General features: G+C 54.9%; 7 protein-coding genes across 8 annotated transcripts; 3 read left to right on the forward strand and 4 right to left on the reverse strand.

Moving 5' to 3' along the window:
- Positions 1 to 12: 12 nt before the first annotated feature.
- PV09_00530 (uncharacterized protein) lies at positions 13 to 989 on the forward strand (the record flags this gene model as incomplete). The annotated part of the gene is made up of 1 exon (XM_016353281.1): positions 13 to 989. One exon carries the CDS (start codon positions 13 to 15, stop codon positions 703 to 705), a length of 693 nt encoding a protein of 230 aa, XP_016218434.1. The 3' UTR covers positions 706 to 989.
- On the reverse strand, positions 733 to 2,772 carry PV09_00531 (uncharacterized protein). Its single transcript, XM_016353282.1, has 2 exons — positions 2,074 to 2,772; positions 733 to 2,000 (listed from the first exon to the last, which is right to left on the reverse strand). The coding sequence occupies exons 1-2, from the start codon at positions 2,202 to 2,204 to the stop codon at positions 1,163 to 1,165; spliced, it is 969 nt and encodes a 322-aa protein (XP_016218435.1). The 5' UTR covers positions 2,205 to 2,772; the 3' UTR covers positions 733 to 1,162.
- Positions 2,773 to 3,922: 1,150 nt separating this feature from the next.
- On the reverse strand, positions 3,923 to 5,676 carry PV09_00532 (uncharacterized protein). Its single transcript, XM_016353283.1, has one exon. It carries the CDS (start codon positions 5,179 to 5,181, stop codon positions 4,243 to 4,245), a length of 939 nt encoding a protein of 312 aa, XP_016218436.1. The 5' UTR covers positions 5,182 to 5,676; the 3' UTR covers positions 3,923 to 4,242.
- Positions 5,677 to 6,080: 404 nt separating this feature from the next.
- Positions 6,081 to 7,365, forward strand: PV09_00533 (uncharacterized protein). Its single transcript, XM_016353284.1, has 2 exons — positions 6,081 to 6,981; positions 7,050 to 7,365. Exons 1-2 carry the CDS (start codon positions 6,226 to 6,228, stop codon positions 7,191 to 7,193), a joined length of 900 nt encoding a protein of 299 aa, XP_016218437.1. The 5' UTR covers positions 6,081 to 6,225; the 3' UTR covers positions 7,194 to 7,365.
- On the reverse strand, positions 7,222 to 9,181 carry PV09_00534 (uncharacterized protein; the record flags this gene model as incomplete). Its single annotated transcript, XM_016353285.1, has 3 exons — positions 7,222 to 7,805; positions 7,869 to 8,919; positions 8,971 to 9,181. The coding sequence occupies 3 exons, from the start codon at positions 9,179 to 9,181 to the stop codon at positions 7,361 to 7,363; spliced, it is 1,707 nt and encodes a 568-aa protein (XP_016218438.1). The 3' UTR covers positions 7,222 to 7,360.
- A 693-nt stretch (positions 9,182 to 9,874) lies between these two features.
- Positions 9,875 to 12,825, forward strand: PV09_00535 (uncharacterized protein). The gene is made up of 3 exons (XM_016353286.1): positions 9,875 to 10,729; positions 10,785 to 12,397; positions 12,455 to 12,825. Exons 1-2 carry the CDS (start codon positions 10,325 to 10,327, stop codon positions 11,712 to 11,714), a joined length of 1,335 nt encoding a protein of 444 aa, XP_016218439.1. The 5' UTR covers positions 9,875 to 10,324; the 3' UTR covers positions 11,715 to 12,397; positions 12,455 to 12,825.
- On the reverse strand, positions 12,772 to 14,403 carry PV09_00536. Of its 2 annotated transcripts, none has more exons than XM_016353287.1 (2): positions 14,067 to 14,403; positions 12,772 to 13,656 (listed from the first exon to the last, which is right to left on the reverse strand). In XM_016353287.1, exons 1-2 carry the CDS (start codon positions 14,173 to 14,175, stop codon positions 13,064 to 13,066), a joined length of 702 nt encoding a protein of 233 aa, XP_016218440.1. In that variant the 5' UTR covers positions 14,176 to 14,403; the 3' UTR covers positions 12,772 to 13,063. The 2 variants fall into 2 exon arrangements, with proteins under 2 accessions (XP_016218440.1, XP_016218441.1); XM_016353288.1 differs by having other exon boundaries at positions 13,712 to 14,403.
- Positions 14,404 to 14,504: the final 101 nt, after the last annotated feature.

Below are 14,504 nucleotides of genomic sequence, written 5' to 3' on the forward strand. Positions count from 1 at the left end.
AGTTTCGTCCTTATGGCCCCCTTGCAGACACTCACAGAAGTTGCTCTTTCTACACTGCTTTTCGTCCTCGCCTGGGGGGGACTTCGCCTTTGGGTTGCGAACCACGGACGCATTCCTGGCTCAGACAAAGTCCTCCACGCGCACAGCTGGGTGCAGGTCGCCGTCTCGCTCGCCCTCTTCACGACCACGCTGCTGTCGGCCGTCCAGCACGACGGCCTGCCGACCGCCCTGGCGCAGACGCTGCACGCGCAGGACGCCTTCCTGCCGCGCTACGCCGTGCATCTCTCCCGCGTCTTCGAGTACCTGGACATGCTGTTCTTCGTCGCCGCCGGCCACGCGCCGGACCTGCACTTCGCCTTCCACCACCTCACCACGCCGTACCTGACGTGGTTCCGCGCCCTGCGCGACTTCGACGGCTGGCGGCTGTTCGTCGGGCTGAACACGTTCCACCACGTGCTGATGCACCTCTTCTTCGCGGGCGTGACGAGCACGCGGGCGCTGCTGCCGTGGACGCGGTACGTTCAGCTCGTGGCGGGCGTCGCGTGCGACGTGTGGATCGCTTGGGGCAAGGCCCGCGCCGGAGGCCGCGTCGCCGGGTACCTTGTTTCGGCGGCGCTGCTCACAAGCTACTTCGTCCTCCTGACGCGGGAGATTGTGATGAGGAGAAGCACAGCGGCGTCGAGGACGCGCGTCAAGACCGAGTGAGAGGGCGCATTCGATTGCTCCCTCGCCCGACCACGTTGAGAAACGAAAGAAACCCCTGTCTTGATGGGAATGGTAAAGATTTGGATTAGAATTATAGTGCTATGCTCTAGACCAGCTATCCGTTCATGTGTGCATGCATGTGGATGCTCATGTGGCTTAAATGTTGGGGGGTATCAAATCCGCAAAGGCCATTCTTCTGCCTTGCCTGGTGATGATGATAATGAAGATGACGAAGATGCCCTCAGTTTCCTCCTGCGATGCAGACATATGAAAGTAGTAAGGACGAAGAAAAAAAAAAGAAAAAATATAGGCTCTTTCAGATGCGTGCGCGACAAACTCCGAAACTGCTAGCTGGAATAAGACGGGGAATCCCGAGCGCAACTTTTTTCAGAGTTATGTCGCGCGCCTTAAGAATATCTTAAGAGTTTGGCCACCAACGGCCTGGGGGTCGATAGGCTCACGTAGTGCAGGTTCTCTTTCTGCCTACGCGGCCGTCTTGTTTGATGGCGGCCTTGAGCCTGGATCTCTGACGCTGCGACAAGTGCACCGCGCTCCAGGTCTGCAGGGCCATGCGCATGATCATGGCGCCCTGTTCATCCTTCAGCTTTGCCTGTCTACGGGCCACGGCGCCCTTCTTCAGCTTCATCTCCTTGCTGGTGTCGCCATGGGGACGGAGCATGTCTACCGCGTGCCCGCGGCCGAGGCCGTTCGCGCTAGGTGAGGGCGGAGCGGACGAGACAAGCGACTCCAGGACCTGACACTGCGACATGAGCTCTTGGATGCCTGCCATGAGGCGCTTGGAACGAGCAAGCGTCTGCGCGTAGTAGCCTGGGCCCCAAAACGGGTCGTTGTCCATGGCCTGTTCCAGGGAGCCGAGGACGATGGTGAAATCTGGCAGCGACGGCTGGTCCTCGGCCTCGGACTCCGTTTCGGAAGAAGGTGTGTCCGGCACGGACGCGTCCTTGCCCGAGAGCAACGCGGCCGTGATGGCTCCTCGGATGGTGAGCTCGGTCGCGAGCGTCTGTAGGGTGTTGCACGCCGGACATCCGCGTGTGTGACACCAGTCCTCCTCTTCTGTGATGAAGCATTGTAGCCACAGGAAAGCGAATCTCGCTTCACCCCTGTATGCGACCTCCAGCTCGTCGGGACGTTGCGAGCAGAGCGCCGCAGCGGCGAGGGTGGAGGCCTCCTTGTACAGCTCAACCACTGGCATGATCATTGCGTGGAGAATATCCCGGTGAAGAAGCCAGGTCAGTTGCATCTCCGAGCTGTCGTATGCATGTTCGGCGCAAAAACTGTGTCGTAACGTCAGTATAAGTTCGATGTCACACTGCGCCGTAGAGCAGGGGGTGTAAAGAAGGAACGTACTCGACCGGTAGCGTGGTCGCTAAATATGTCCTCAAGATCTGAAAGCCAGACGAGGAGCAGATGGTATCCAGCTCGGCAGGGCGTAGGAATGCGAACGGCGACTGGGGAGTCGCCGTGCCTTGAGCGCTCATCTTGGTCCTGTGTACATGCGATCGGGGAGAAGCTGGGGTGCTGCGATTCGGTGGCTAGCTCTCCACGCTCAGAGAACAGGTACCGTCAAAGTGTATTATAACGACACACGGAAAACAAAAGACCGATTGCAAGGTTGTGCAGACTTCAGCACCCGTCAAGTGGGCCGTCGGAGTGGTCTCTCGCTAGTAGCACTGCAAGAGCATCTAATCGCAGTCTGGACATCAATAGCGTACTCATGTCTTGCACAGGCAGGTTTCTTCTAAGCTCGGGCGATTGGGGAGGAGCAAGGTTGTAAAGCTGAAGGAGTGAGTCGTGAGCCGTGAGGGGGGAAAGGGGCGCACGAGACGCTAGGGAGAGGGAGATTAGGGGGTGGGGAGAGCAGGAAGAAGGGAAAGGAAGGTCAAGAGACCGAAGAAAACAAAGCACCGACCGAGTTACGGCCAGGAAGGAATAAATTAGGTGTTTCCGGGGCAGCGTGTAAAGGACAAGAGGACGGTCCCGACGAGGGGGGGCAAAGTGTGACGAGCCAGGGCAGGACAAGTGGTGGGAGGATGGGAAAGGGAAAAGCATGCGCAAGGTTCAACGGCTACGAAACAACTACGTATGGCAGTCCAGTACGGATTCACTTGCTTCCTGTGCTACAAGTACACGGCCACTAACAGAGCGTCAAGTTGCGCTTAGATCGAAAAGGGGAAACGGTTTACGATCCTACTAGCCGCTGGCCACGCTGGCCCCAAAAAAATCCCAAGCTGGCCACGACTCTGGCGCACACCGCTTTTGGACCAACGGCGACGACGACGATAGTCGACGGCCTTTCTTCTGTTCGAAGCATCAGAGCCAGCGCACTGGATTTTTCTTTCCCGCCGCCTGCGTCGAAGTAAACGCCCCAGCACCAGGTTGCGCTTGGCTTCAGCTGCGTGCCGGTGGCAATCATGACGGCTCGACGTGACGACATCTTCCTTTTCCCCCCTTCACGATGCCGTTTTCGACCCTCCCGTGCCAACGACTCTGCGTCGCAGCGAAAAGCGGTTTGACTGCAAAGAAAAATAAAACTTGAGATGTTCGTTGCTCTTAGAAGCAAAAGCCAAGGCAAAGCAGAACACAAAAGCAAAGCTTCGTTGCTGTCAAAAAGCACCGGGTTGGTCACCTGAAAGCCCGTCCGCATGGGTCATGTGGATTCTCCGCACCCACACGCCGCCGTCGAAGAAAACAAAGTCCGTCTCCATTTTTTTTTCGTTCTTTGATCGGAATGCGCCATTCCGTCGCGATGTCTCTGCTCTCCAGATCCAAGAAAGGCGTTCCGTCCTCAACTTTTCCTTGCCCCCGGCGGGCGACGAAGGGGAAAACATTCTCCCGCCGGAGCCAGGACGAGCAGCTGATCCACGCAGTCTCCCCCACCCCCCGTTGAAAAGCGACTCCCTCATGATAAGAGCGTCGATGCTCCCGTGGCCGGCTCCAATCAAAAAATAAGAGGTATACCTTCCCAGCCGTAGAGAGAATCCGACACTCTTAACCCTCTGATTATTTACCACGCCTTTTCCGTTCAATCTTTTCTTCCCATGCAAAGCCGAGGAAGTGAGTGGTCACGTGATCAAATTAAGCTTGTGTCGCATGGCTATGACGGGTATAGTGTCGCCTAGGCTCAAGACACCACGACTTCTGCTATCAAAAGCCAAATTTCAGCCGATCAAAAGGGAAAAAAAAAACAATTACTCTGGTTGATCATTATCATGCTTCTTTTGATTTACTGCAGCTACATACGTGCGACGATATTTCTTGTCACAACACTAGAATACGTCCGGCGGCAATCCCCTAGCCGCTGCATGCATGCGACGATACTTGCAGATTCGGAGACGACATCAAAAGGAACAGAAACAATAAACGTGTCCTGCTGATAATACAATTCGGGCGAGAAAACCGAGCCCGAAACCCCGCTGTGGGTGAGCCCATCCGTGACTTAAACCATTTCCCCGTCCCAATTTTGATCGAAAACGCCAAACGAAAAAGATTTGTGACCCCAAGGAACTTGCGTTCAATCTATGCATCGACTTCCATGACCTCGACCGGACCCGTGGACTGAGGGGTTGTAAGTGGCTTAATGGCGTCCTTCGCGTAGATGACCTGTCCGTCGGCCAAAATGTCGGGAACCCAGTTGCCACGCTCATCCTGTCGCTTGTTCGCTAGGCGGCGGAGAACGTCGTCCTCGTTTGCATTGCAGAGTAGGCGGCACGACTTGAGATCCTCGTTAAAGAGCCACCACTGATGGGTGGTGCCGCGATGATCGATGGGGTCCGAGCGCACGACGTAGATAGCGAGTCCCTCGTGGTGGAGTAGGATCTTGGGAGACTGCACGTACGGGTACTGGTTGCGAATGAAGGCCTCGTCACCAGCAACGGCCGCCGCTCGGTCTTGCGACATTCTCTTCCAGCCGATGCCGAGCTTGAGAACGATAGGATCGATGCCTAGGGACGTTGACGTGCTCTCGAGATTCTCGTCGACAGAGACGCGGCGAGACAGCTTGCGCGCGGGGAGGCGAGGTCGGTCGATCAGAGCAGCGGCAGCAGAAGCAGTCTCGATGTCGGCCTTCTCCTCCATCCAGGTGCCACTCTGGGACTCGGGAGAGATGTTGAGCGATGGTTCGTCATAAATCAAGGTCATTCCAGGGCCGTAACGCGGCTCTACTTTTGGTTTGGGTGGTTGCACAGGGCCAGCAGAGGTTTCGAGCTCGGCTTCGATGTCATCACCAATGTCAGCGCGCGAGCGCTTCCTACACGTGGTGTGGGACGCCTGAGCTAGGTAGTTGAGTGACGGTGGTGGCGTTGGTAGCTTTGGTGCGAAGCGTCTGGATGGCGACGGATCGACCATCATGGCGTTGTATGATGCACCGGAGTCATCATGTGGGTGATGCATGAAGTGATTGGACTGCTGGTGAGGCATGACAAGCACGGGCGAAGACGCGTAGTAGTTGAGGCCCATGGCGATGAAAGGTGAACGGTGGGTGCACGTGTCAGGATGCTGCTGGTTTAGTAGTAGTAAGTGCAAAACAATTGAGTGTAGAACCTATTATGATGATTGTAGTAATGACGATGATCAGAGAGGGGAGAAATGGATGATCAAGATCCGATCTCAAAGTCAATTGGACCAGAGGAATGACAATGGAGAAGGAGGAAGGGCGAGTTGTCGTGCTGGACGCGCCGAAAGACGACAAGAGGTTGGACCCTGATGGAGAGAGGCGCCGTGAGGGTAGCGTGAAGGCGAGGCTGAGGGGTGGAGATGCACGAGAGAGAAAAGAGACAAGTGGGTGGGCGTAGGAAGATGAGGATGGAATGGAGGTGGGAGGGGATGGTCAAAGAAAAGCGAAGGCGAGCCAAGGCCGGTACTTGGGGACAGACCAGCGGATGGGAAAAGGATGGAGATGGAAAGAGTAGAGAAGCTGGACTGCGGGCGAGAGAAGATCTTATGCGGTTGGCTGGTCAGCGTAAGTAGCGGACCGGCGGTGGGGAAGGTCAGGGCTCTATCGCGGGCCCGACTAAAGTGCAGGGTGAATAAGCAGCAGGTTGGCCTACACTGCGGACGCCGAGACTGGCCCGTGCGAAGCGCAAACGGGACTGGATCGAGAGCAGAAGCTGGCAGCTGACCGGTCACGGGAGCCGGTTTCAGCTGCAGCGCCCTGGGGGCTGGGACTGGGCGCTTGGAGCGTCGCAGCGTGATGCCTGCAGGCAGAAACCGCTATACCTCTTTCGGCTTCCTTATCGCTGCGCTTGTCGTTGCCTTGTTTTGGCCTCGTGGGAGCCTTGTTGGAGCCTTTTTTGCGCCTGGGGCATCAAAGGTGGTGCCACTCCGATCCGTGCGTCAACCTTAAGCGAGAGCGATATCGGAGATTTCCACCGGCGCAAGCTCACTTTCCTCCCTCTATTAGTTACTGCTCACCCGTTTGTTTGCAAGCAGTGTCGTGAGCTGTCACATGAGGCGCCGATTTGATCTACGGTCCAGAAGTCAATCTGTGTGGTACAAAGTAAAATGTCCTTGAGTGCTCAGTCGCTACTTGCCGGAGTGAGCCGACTCGTCTCCCTGCACACTCGTCTCTGGATTCGGCAACGTCCTGCTTGGTTTCACGCCCATGTCCAGCGACATTTCTCGACTCAGGTTGAGCGTACAGGGCTAACGTCTGGTGGCTTTGCTGCCCACTTGTTCTTTTACGGGAGCAAGAAGTATCCTATTCTGAATCCTGTCGCCATAGAAAGGCTCGTGGATGAGCTGGGTAAACTGGACAGACAGCATGAAGTCAGAGTCTTGTTTTTACGAAGCACCGTAGTTGGAGCCGACATCGACCACATGAAGAGCCTCATCCACAGCGACGACGCCGTCGCGTTCATACGTTCTGTAGACAAGCTGTGCTCTACCGTCCAGGACTTCCGCGTCCCCGTCATCGCTGTCATCGACGGGCCATGTATGGGAGCCGGTATGGAGTTGGCAGCAAGCTGCGACATGCGCATCGCAGTAAGAGACGAGACGACTGTCTTTGCCATGCCAGAGACCAAAATCGGGATCCCCTCCGTCGTCCAAGCCAGCCTGCTCCCCGGACTCATCGGCTGGGGACGTGCTCGCCAACTGCTGTACTTTGGGGAGACCCTCGACGTGACGCAGGCACTGGACGTTGGCTTCCTCAACGAAGTCACGGTCCGTGCAGATCTACCAGCAGTGCTGACAAAGTGGGAGACATGGGTCGATGAGGCGGAACCGAGGGCCGTCATGGCGCAGAAGGCCTTGATGAGGGCAAGTGGATCCCCTGACCCGTAAATCTCAAAGGTACTAGTGCTGATTTCTAGCCTACCACTGCCCAGACTTGGGAACGAGAAGGCACCGACCGCGCTGGCATCGAGGCAAGCATCCGCGTCTTTGGAGAAGCCTTCAACTCAGGCATTCCGCAGCAGCGCATGGCCGACTACGCGAGGAAGCTGAAGGCGGCGAAGAAGCAGAAGCGATAATGCAAAAATAGCCTCTATCGCCGGCCATGAATTAGTCTAAACGTGTGATCGGTCGAGCCAGGCGCTGATTGACGCCCTGACGGCCAGCAGATATCAGTATGTACAAAGTGTCATTATACATCAAGAAGTCATCAAAAAAACGAGGGTCATCACCTTTGACCCCTGGATCATGCCAACTCATGCCGTGTTTCGTTCGTCGGCATTTCGTGGCGAGGCTCGGACGGTACGGGCGCGTATTTCGCGTATCTGATGTTGTTGGCCATCGGCGTGTTCTCTGCGGCAGCCGACATTTCGTATTGTGAATTGCTGTTTCCCGGCATTTCATGAGTCGCAAAGGAACCAGCATCGCCACCACCGGCAACTTCTTTATTTCTACGTCTGCGGAGAAAGAAAACGGCGCCGCCAGCGATGAGGGCGACTGCCACGACTCCACCAACAACGCCCCCGGCGATGGCACCGGTATTCGTTGATGACCCTGAGCTAGACGAGCCTGGGGACGCGGGAGAAGTCGAGTTTGACGAAGAACTCGAAGACCCCGTCGTCGCGGAAGTAAAGTTCTGCACTGACATGAGCTGTTGCAGACCAGTCGACGAGTATGTGGGGTGACGTGGGCTAATTACACATGGTGAGTTGCCTGGTTCAGCAAAGTGGTCGGTCAGGCTGGCTGCTACTTACTTTGTGGAGTAGTACTGCTGGATCGCCGCAGCGGGGCTGTACGTCTGTTTTTGGGCGGAATAACTCGTCGCCCAAGCCATGGTGCTCAGGTCGAACACGTTGAGCCCCTGCGTGAACTGGTCCGGCGTGTTGAAAACGTCGTCGTACAGATTGTTCGGCCCGTTCTGCGTTGTGTTGACACCGCCGACGGTCAATATCTGGCCTCCCCCGATGTGGTTGCACGTCAACCCGTGACGTGGATTTTCCGCAAGATAGTCCGCCTTGAACCAGTTGAAACTTGGCAAGGAGAGAACGTAGACCTCGTCGTATGGAATAGCTACAGGGCCGAGATTGCCATTCCACCCGGCGTACACGAAGATTTCGTAGGTTTCGTTGTTCGACGCTGCTCCTGTCATACAGAATTCCTTCCGAGGTTCAGGAATATTGCCCGACGTCGTTTGCTCGTACCAGACTCCCGTTGCAGGATCGTAGATCTGCACGGTGGTCGTACTGAGTAAGGAATCCGCGCCAGCCTGTTTTGCTCCGACTTGGTCTCCCGCAAATGTAATCATGATCCCCTGTGGGCCAAAGTTGGGCACAAAGTGAGCACCGCCCATCTGGACGACACCTTTGTTCGCGATACCAGTGACAGTGTTGTTGGAGAGCTTGTTCGAAGAGAAATCATAAATGACCAGGCCGGAAATACCCACGGAAGCATTCGCGGGGTCGAATCCACCTAGCATGAAGCCTTTGCCATCACCGCTAGCGACCAGCGCAGAGTACGGTCTGACTTCTGTCTTGAAACCTGCAGGTGCGGTTGAATTCAGGTTCTTCCATGATCCACCACCTTGTCCGTCGGGGGAGAATGACCACAACCCACGGTCCTGGTATGCCGCATTGCCAAAGGTAGAGGACCGACCAGCGAAACCCGTGTATAACACTTTATTGACCTTGTCTACCCAAATCCCTCCCGAGTCCAAGTCTGGCACACCGGCCGGTTTTGAGTTCGAATTTATATTCACCGTGGCATTCGTGAAGTCTTGAGACAGATCGATCGATAGAAGTGTCGAAGCTGCACAAATCAGCCTCGTGCATTGTGTTAATCGATCAAGAGGATACCTACAGTATTGATACACTATATCGCTACCCGAAGCGTATGAAAACTCTCCGCCGTCGATGTATAGCCATCCATCAAGCACTGCGGTTGATTGATAAGCTCTTCTGCGGAATATCGAGCTCGCAATCGCGCTGTTTGCCTGACGCTTCTTAAACAAAGGCAGCGAAAGGCCCGCTGACAAAGAAGAAAATAATGCAATTAATGATACGTATTTCATCGTCGGCAACAAACAACGACGCACGATGAACGACCGTGGACAGACGAGGTCAAAGGCAAACGAAAAGGTGGGACGTGACACAAAAATGTCAGGAAATCCGGTCAAGAGCCGAAACCTGGGTGTATACAGTCGTAGACCAGGAGGGCCTGAATTTCCACGCAGATGATAATATGAGTTTCACATAGCAAACGCGAGCATCGCCCGGGGCATAGCGTCGTAGACTACAGCCGTCTTCGCTTACGTCCACAGTCAGTCATTGGCTTACTGCCCCTAGATCTGCAATGTCCAAGTATCTAATCTGGTAGACGGGCCAAACCGGATTCTGCAAGGCGTAAGAGCTAAGTGTGCCAAGAATAGCGGGTAGCCCACTTGCGTTTCTATTCTTTTTCCACCACTGCGTCTACGTTTTTCGCGCATTGCAGCCACCTTCTGCCACGAGGCGAAGGCTGTTTTGACAGAATCTAAGTACACACATACATACTCTTAAGAATTTCATCTGTCAAAACTTAAAGCCGTTTTCACGTGGATATGCATAACATGTCCTTATTACTGAATTGCCTATTGTCAGCAAAATCTGATGCTATGACTATTGACACGGGAAAGCGCGCTTAGACACTAGCGTCTGCTAAAAGTAATCAGACGTGATAAGATGCATAACGTGATGTATTGCACCTGGCATCGCGAACCTAAACTGTTTGATCGAATGATAAAGGCAATTCATGTCAAGAGCTTTCGTTACTTTTAAGATTCGGAATTTCTGATGAACTTGACGTGAATGCTCTCTACCGAGCCGGGAAGAAAAACGGATATGGGCATAAGATGAATTACGATCGTGTAGCGGCTGATAATGAGTTGGTTTGGATATCGGAGGAGGGAACTCGAGGCAGTGATGAGTGGAGATTCAACAAAAGGAAGATTCGGCAACAAGCGATGCGCTACGTGCTATCTACGCAACATAAAGTGTGCAAGCAGCCATCCTTCCGCATCGTCGAGTGCCACAAAACAGCTCCCCCTGCTAGTCATGAAGTTATGGATGATATGGCTTAGGACACGACTAGAACGGGGTCTTCCAGAAGGAAGCCTGTCCGAAAAGCTAGGAAATGGATTGTGTACTCTACTCGGCCAAAAGATCGCCCCGCTACTATGGTGCATAGCCCGGCACAGACTGGCTACTACCAAGCGAGGTCCAAGTATCAGTTCGACCTGCTAGACCTGTGCATGTTCACCAATGTGCACATGGGCCGCGCAGCGGCCACAGTACTACACAACTCAAGGTTGAAGCTAAAAGAGTGGTTGCGGGCGCGGGAGCCGTCGTTTCTAGACTTTATTCCTCTCCTGTACCCGACGAGCTCGTTGTTACGACATGCGGTCGACTGCGTACTTGCCCGCGGCAGGAAGCTCCTTTGTCCAGACACCCAGGTTGCGGACGCTACAATATACGCACAATACGGAATGGCCCTCCAAGGGTTGCGGCAAGCCCTCCATGACAAAAGCAGGGTCCTCGATGCTGATGTGCTATGCTCGATGGAAATAATGCAGCTTTTCGAGGTATAGCCGTCACGGGATTGAAGCTTGGACGGCCGACACTTGCTGACGTTCGCAGGTCCTTGACTTTAGAGAGTCCGGTTCCTGGACAAGGCACACGTCAGGAATATCAAACCTGATCGCAATGCGAGGGCCGAAAATGTATCGGACCACCCTCGAGCGTGCACTGCTGTTTTCGCAGCTTGATACCGTTTTCGGAGAGGCCATGCTTCAGAACAAGGACTGTTTTTTGGGCGACGCTGAATGGCAACAGACTTTGCGCGAGATCATGGAGACGGACAGCCCGATCGTGCCACCGCTGCTCGTTGGCATCTGGGCTATGCAAGCACGTCTGCCTCGTTTGATAAGGCAGACCAGCGAACTTGTCCTCTCCGGCAGCTGTGACACGGAGAGCGCAGCTATAGTCAACATCAACTTGCGTCGCTTTCGAGAGATGAGCTTGCGGTGGAGGACATGGGCTTTGAGGTGCGCAAATCGCTTCGGGCAGGATTCATCTAAGCTGCCAGAGAACTTGGCTATTGCGTACGCGGGTGATATCATTGCCAATCGAGCTCTGGTAGCGCTTGGGCCACTACATTTGAAAGCGGCGTCTTTGGAGGCCGAAACCTTGGAGCTCAGGGAGAAGATTGTGCGGACTGCTCGCCAGCTACAGGAATCAGCGGCGAGAGGTGACGCGTTGATAGCGCGTACACTCCAAGTAGCGACGATGGCAGAAGCATGCCATAAAGATTTCAGCAAGGCCATGAATGGCGATCCTGGATACGTTGATGAGAACACTGGATATGTCGCTCCTAAGGTATGGCAGCACTTTAATGGACTGATGGGCCGCAAAGTCATTCCAGGTCATCTCGATAGGGAAACCCTGCTTCGAGAACTTCGACAAACCGGATGTTGGGTGTCCACTACAAAGCAACCAGAACATTATCTAGATGGGACACTGTGGAATAATAGCATTAGTCAAATCGTGGATCCCGTAACGCTGGCTTGATAAATACGACCTCCAGTTTCACAAGGACGGATTGGAAACTTTGCTGCTGAGCTTTCTTGGACGGCGGACCACGACACACGCACATACATTTCCCAAAGACATGCAACGTAGCGATAGTAGGAAACGATATTTCTTTCTGATTTCCGGGCAACCATACCTAATGTTGGCCCCTGCATTTCTCGCAGTACTCATAGAATCGCTTCTCATCGTCTCAGCAGCTTTCACTTCAGCTCCAAACATGACGTTCGGACACGTGTATCCTCTTCTCTTCTTTCAAAGCGTGCCGTTGAGAACAAAAGGGCCTAGAGCCGAATTTTCTTTCCTGCTCAGATAATGAGGTAGGATAGCGGCAAGACAACTCGGTGTGGACAGTACGATAATCGAGCTGATGAAGGTTCTGAATGCGTACAATGAACCTACACGGATTGCACCAAGGACAGTGCAGACGACTCCGTAAACAATGCTCGCATTGAATGGGTTCTTGGAGCGGCTGGAAACCTGCCCAGTCCAGGTAGTGTGGTCTCGAACAAGTCTCCATAATAGGAGTCCGGAAGTGATACAACAGCTGATCAGTGCACTGACAGGCTGGCTGAGTGCCGAGCCAAGCTACGGAGGAGGTATCAGCAGTTTTGGATCGACGAGGTCGCATAGCCGGCGGGACAACATGGTGTTGAGGCGTTGTGGTCGGACTTGATATGGGACGATCTACAGATTGGGGCTGACACGGCAAGAGACAAAAGTTCGACTCGAAGACACGATTCCGACCGGCGCAGATCTCGTTCACGACGCCTCGTCAAACGCTCACTACCTCGCGTTTTACGTCCACCCGGCCGATGCGTCAGAGGGACACGTGCACACGGTCGCACTCGTTACAGGACTCTTCCGACCGTCTGTAAAAAGCTCGCACAGTCGGTGTCGGTTCTCTACTTCTTCCTCGAAGCCCCTCGATGGCCCTCAAATGCCACAGCATGCGAGGTTCACGCAAGAAGAGAGGAGGAAAGGAAGGGGGGAGGGGTGCGTTGCAGGGGAAAGAAGAAGAAGAAGAAGAAGAAGAAGATTATGCTCCATGCTCAATTACTGTCGTAAAGCATAAACTGTGCTGCTCTAAAGGTGTAAAAAAAAAATGAGTTGGCGGTTTCCTCGCAAAGACCAAAGACCATCGTTTAAGCGCTCGTCAAAATATTTTGTATGTCCATTCTTAGCCTCAGGTGAAGTGATCGTGGCGGTCTCCCGCCTCTATCGGTGATTACGTAGTCGGGGCAGCGAAGTCACAGCTCCACGACAAAAAGAATCTTCCCTTCACGACGCGGTTCGGTCCCGTCGTTTCTCGTCACCCTACCGCTCCGCGTTCAAGATCTCATCTCGTGGTCTTCCGGCTCTTCCACCTCACCAATCTTGCGCTTGCCGGGGGTAGCTTCACCGTCGTCCTCAACGTCGTCGCCTCCAGCCGAAACCTCCACAACCTCCCATTCCACCTCTACGCTGCCGTCGTGACTCATGTGCCCGCCCTTCTGGCGTCTTACTTGGCCCAGCGGGGTATCCCGCACCAGGCTCTCGTACCACGAGGCGCCCCTGTGCCGCGTGCCCACCACGGGCGCGAACCTTCTCGCGGCCTCGATCTCCATCCGCTCCGGGTCGTCGCTGTCGGATTCCGCGCCGTCAAAACGCAGCACGCCCCCTTGCTCTAGCTGTTCGAGATCCTCCTCGAAGATGCTGCCCAGCGTGATCTGGATGCTGTCGTCGCGTGCGTCCTCTCGCCACTGAGAGAGCTGGGTGCCGCAGTAGCCGCAGAACTGGCGGCGCAACGTGGTCTCGAACGGCGAGACGAATGTGCGCCGGATGCTGCGGTGCGTCTCGTCTGGGAAGAAGGCGAAGGTCGTGCTATGGAACCAAGCGAATGGCACGTGAAGCCATGCCGTGAAGGGCGAGGCTAGATGTCTACCTGTGCACAGTGAGTGTGAGTTTTGGTTGTCTGCTCTTTCTTGCTCTGTGCCTGCCTGTCTTGTCCGTCCGTGTGTGTGTGCCTATCTTTCTACCTGCCTGTCTGTCTGTCTGTCTGCCTATCTTTCTGCCTGTCCGTCTGTCCATCGTACCCCACCTGTGCCCTGACCACGCCCAACCTTGGGTCGACACGTGCGAAAGGAGCCGCAAAGAAAGAATGACAGGCTGGGTTTCATAGCCGGCCCTGTGCGAACCAAGCTCGAGCGGCACTGCGCAGTCACGACAAGCCCGGCGGCGTTGGGCCGATCCAGTCGTTCGTGGAAAGAAAGCACACACAGACCCGACCGTGAGGGTGCAAACAGGTTGAGAAGACGGGGGCACGGCGAGGGGAGGATTTGGCCAAATACTCACGACTGCTGCTGCTGTTGTCAAAGAAGATGCGAGCCTGCTGGTCCGACGTCTCTGGTATCTCCACGACGAAGACGTTTCTGCCGCACGCGCATCCGCCGTGAAGGTCCATGACGAAAAAAATCAGGGCCCCCGCACAGTTATGGTTCCCGTCTTGATCGTCTCTTTCAATTCGTAACCTTGGGCAAGGCTGAGGCGTGCACGCTCGATCCAAACTAGACCGTCAATGGCGCGTCGCGATGGTGCGGTCGTGGATGGCTCGCAGAGGGAATTTTCAGATGGTGGATGGGGGAGGGCGGCGGATGGTCTGACGTTGATGGCGAACTGACGATGATGCGCTTTCTCGCAGGTTCGCCAGACCGCGCCGCCCGCCCTTGTTATTAGTCCCCGCGTCCAGCATTGCATGGCGCCCCAGCCTACTGTGCAGCCTCGCCTTAGTCA

This window comes from Verruconis gallopava (genome assembly GCF_000836295.1).
Source record: "Verruconis gallopava strain CBS 43764 unplaced genomic scaffold supercont1.2, whole genome shotgun sequence".
NCBI classification, from domain to species: Eukaryota; Fungi; Ascomycota; class Dothideomycetes; order Venturiales; family Sympoventuriaceae; genus Verruconis; species Verruconis gallopava.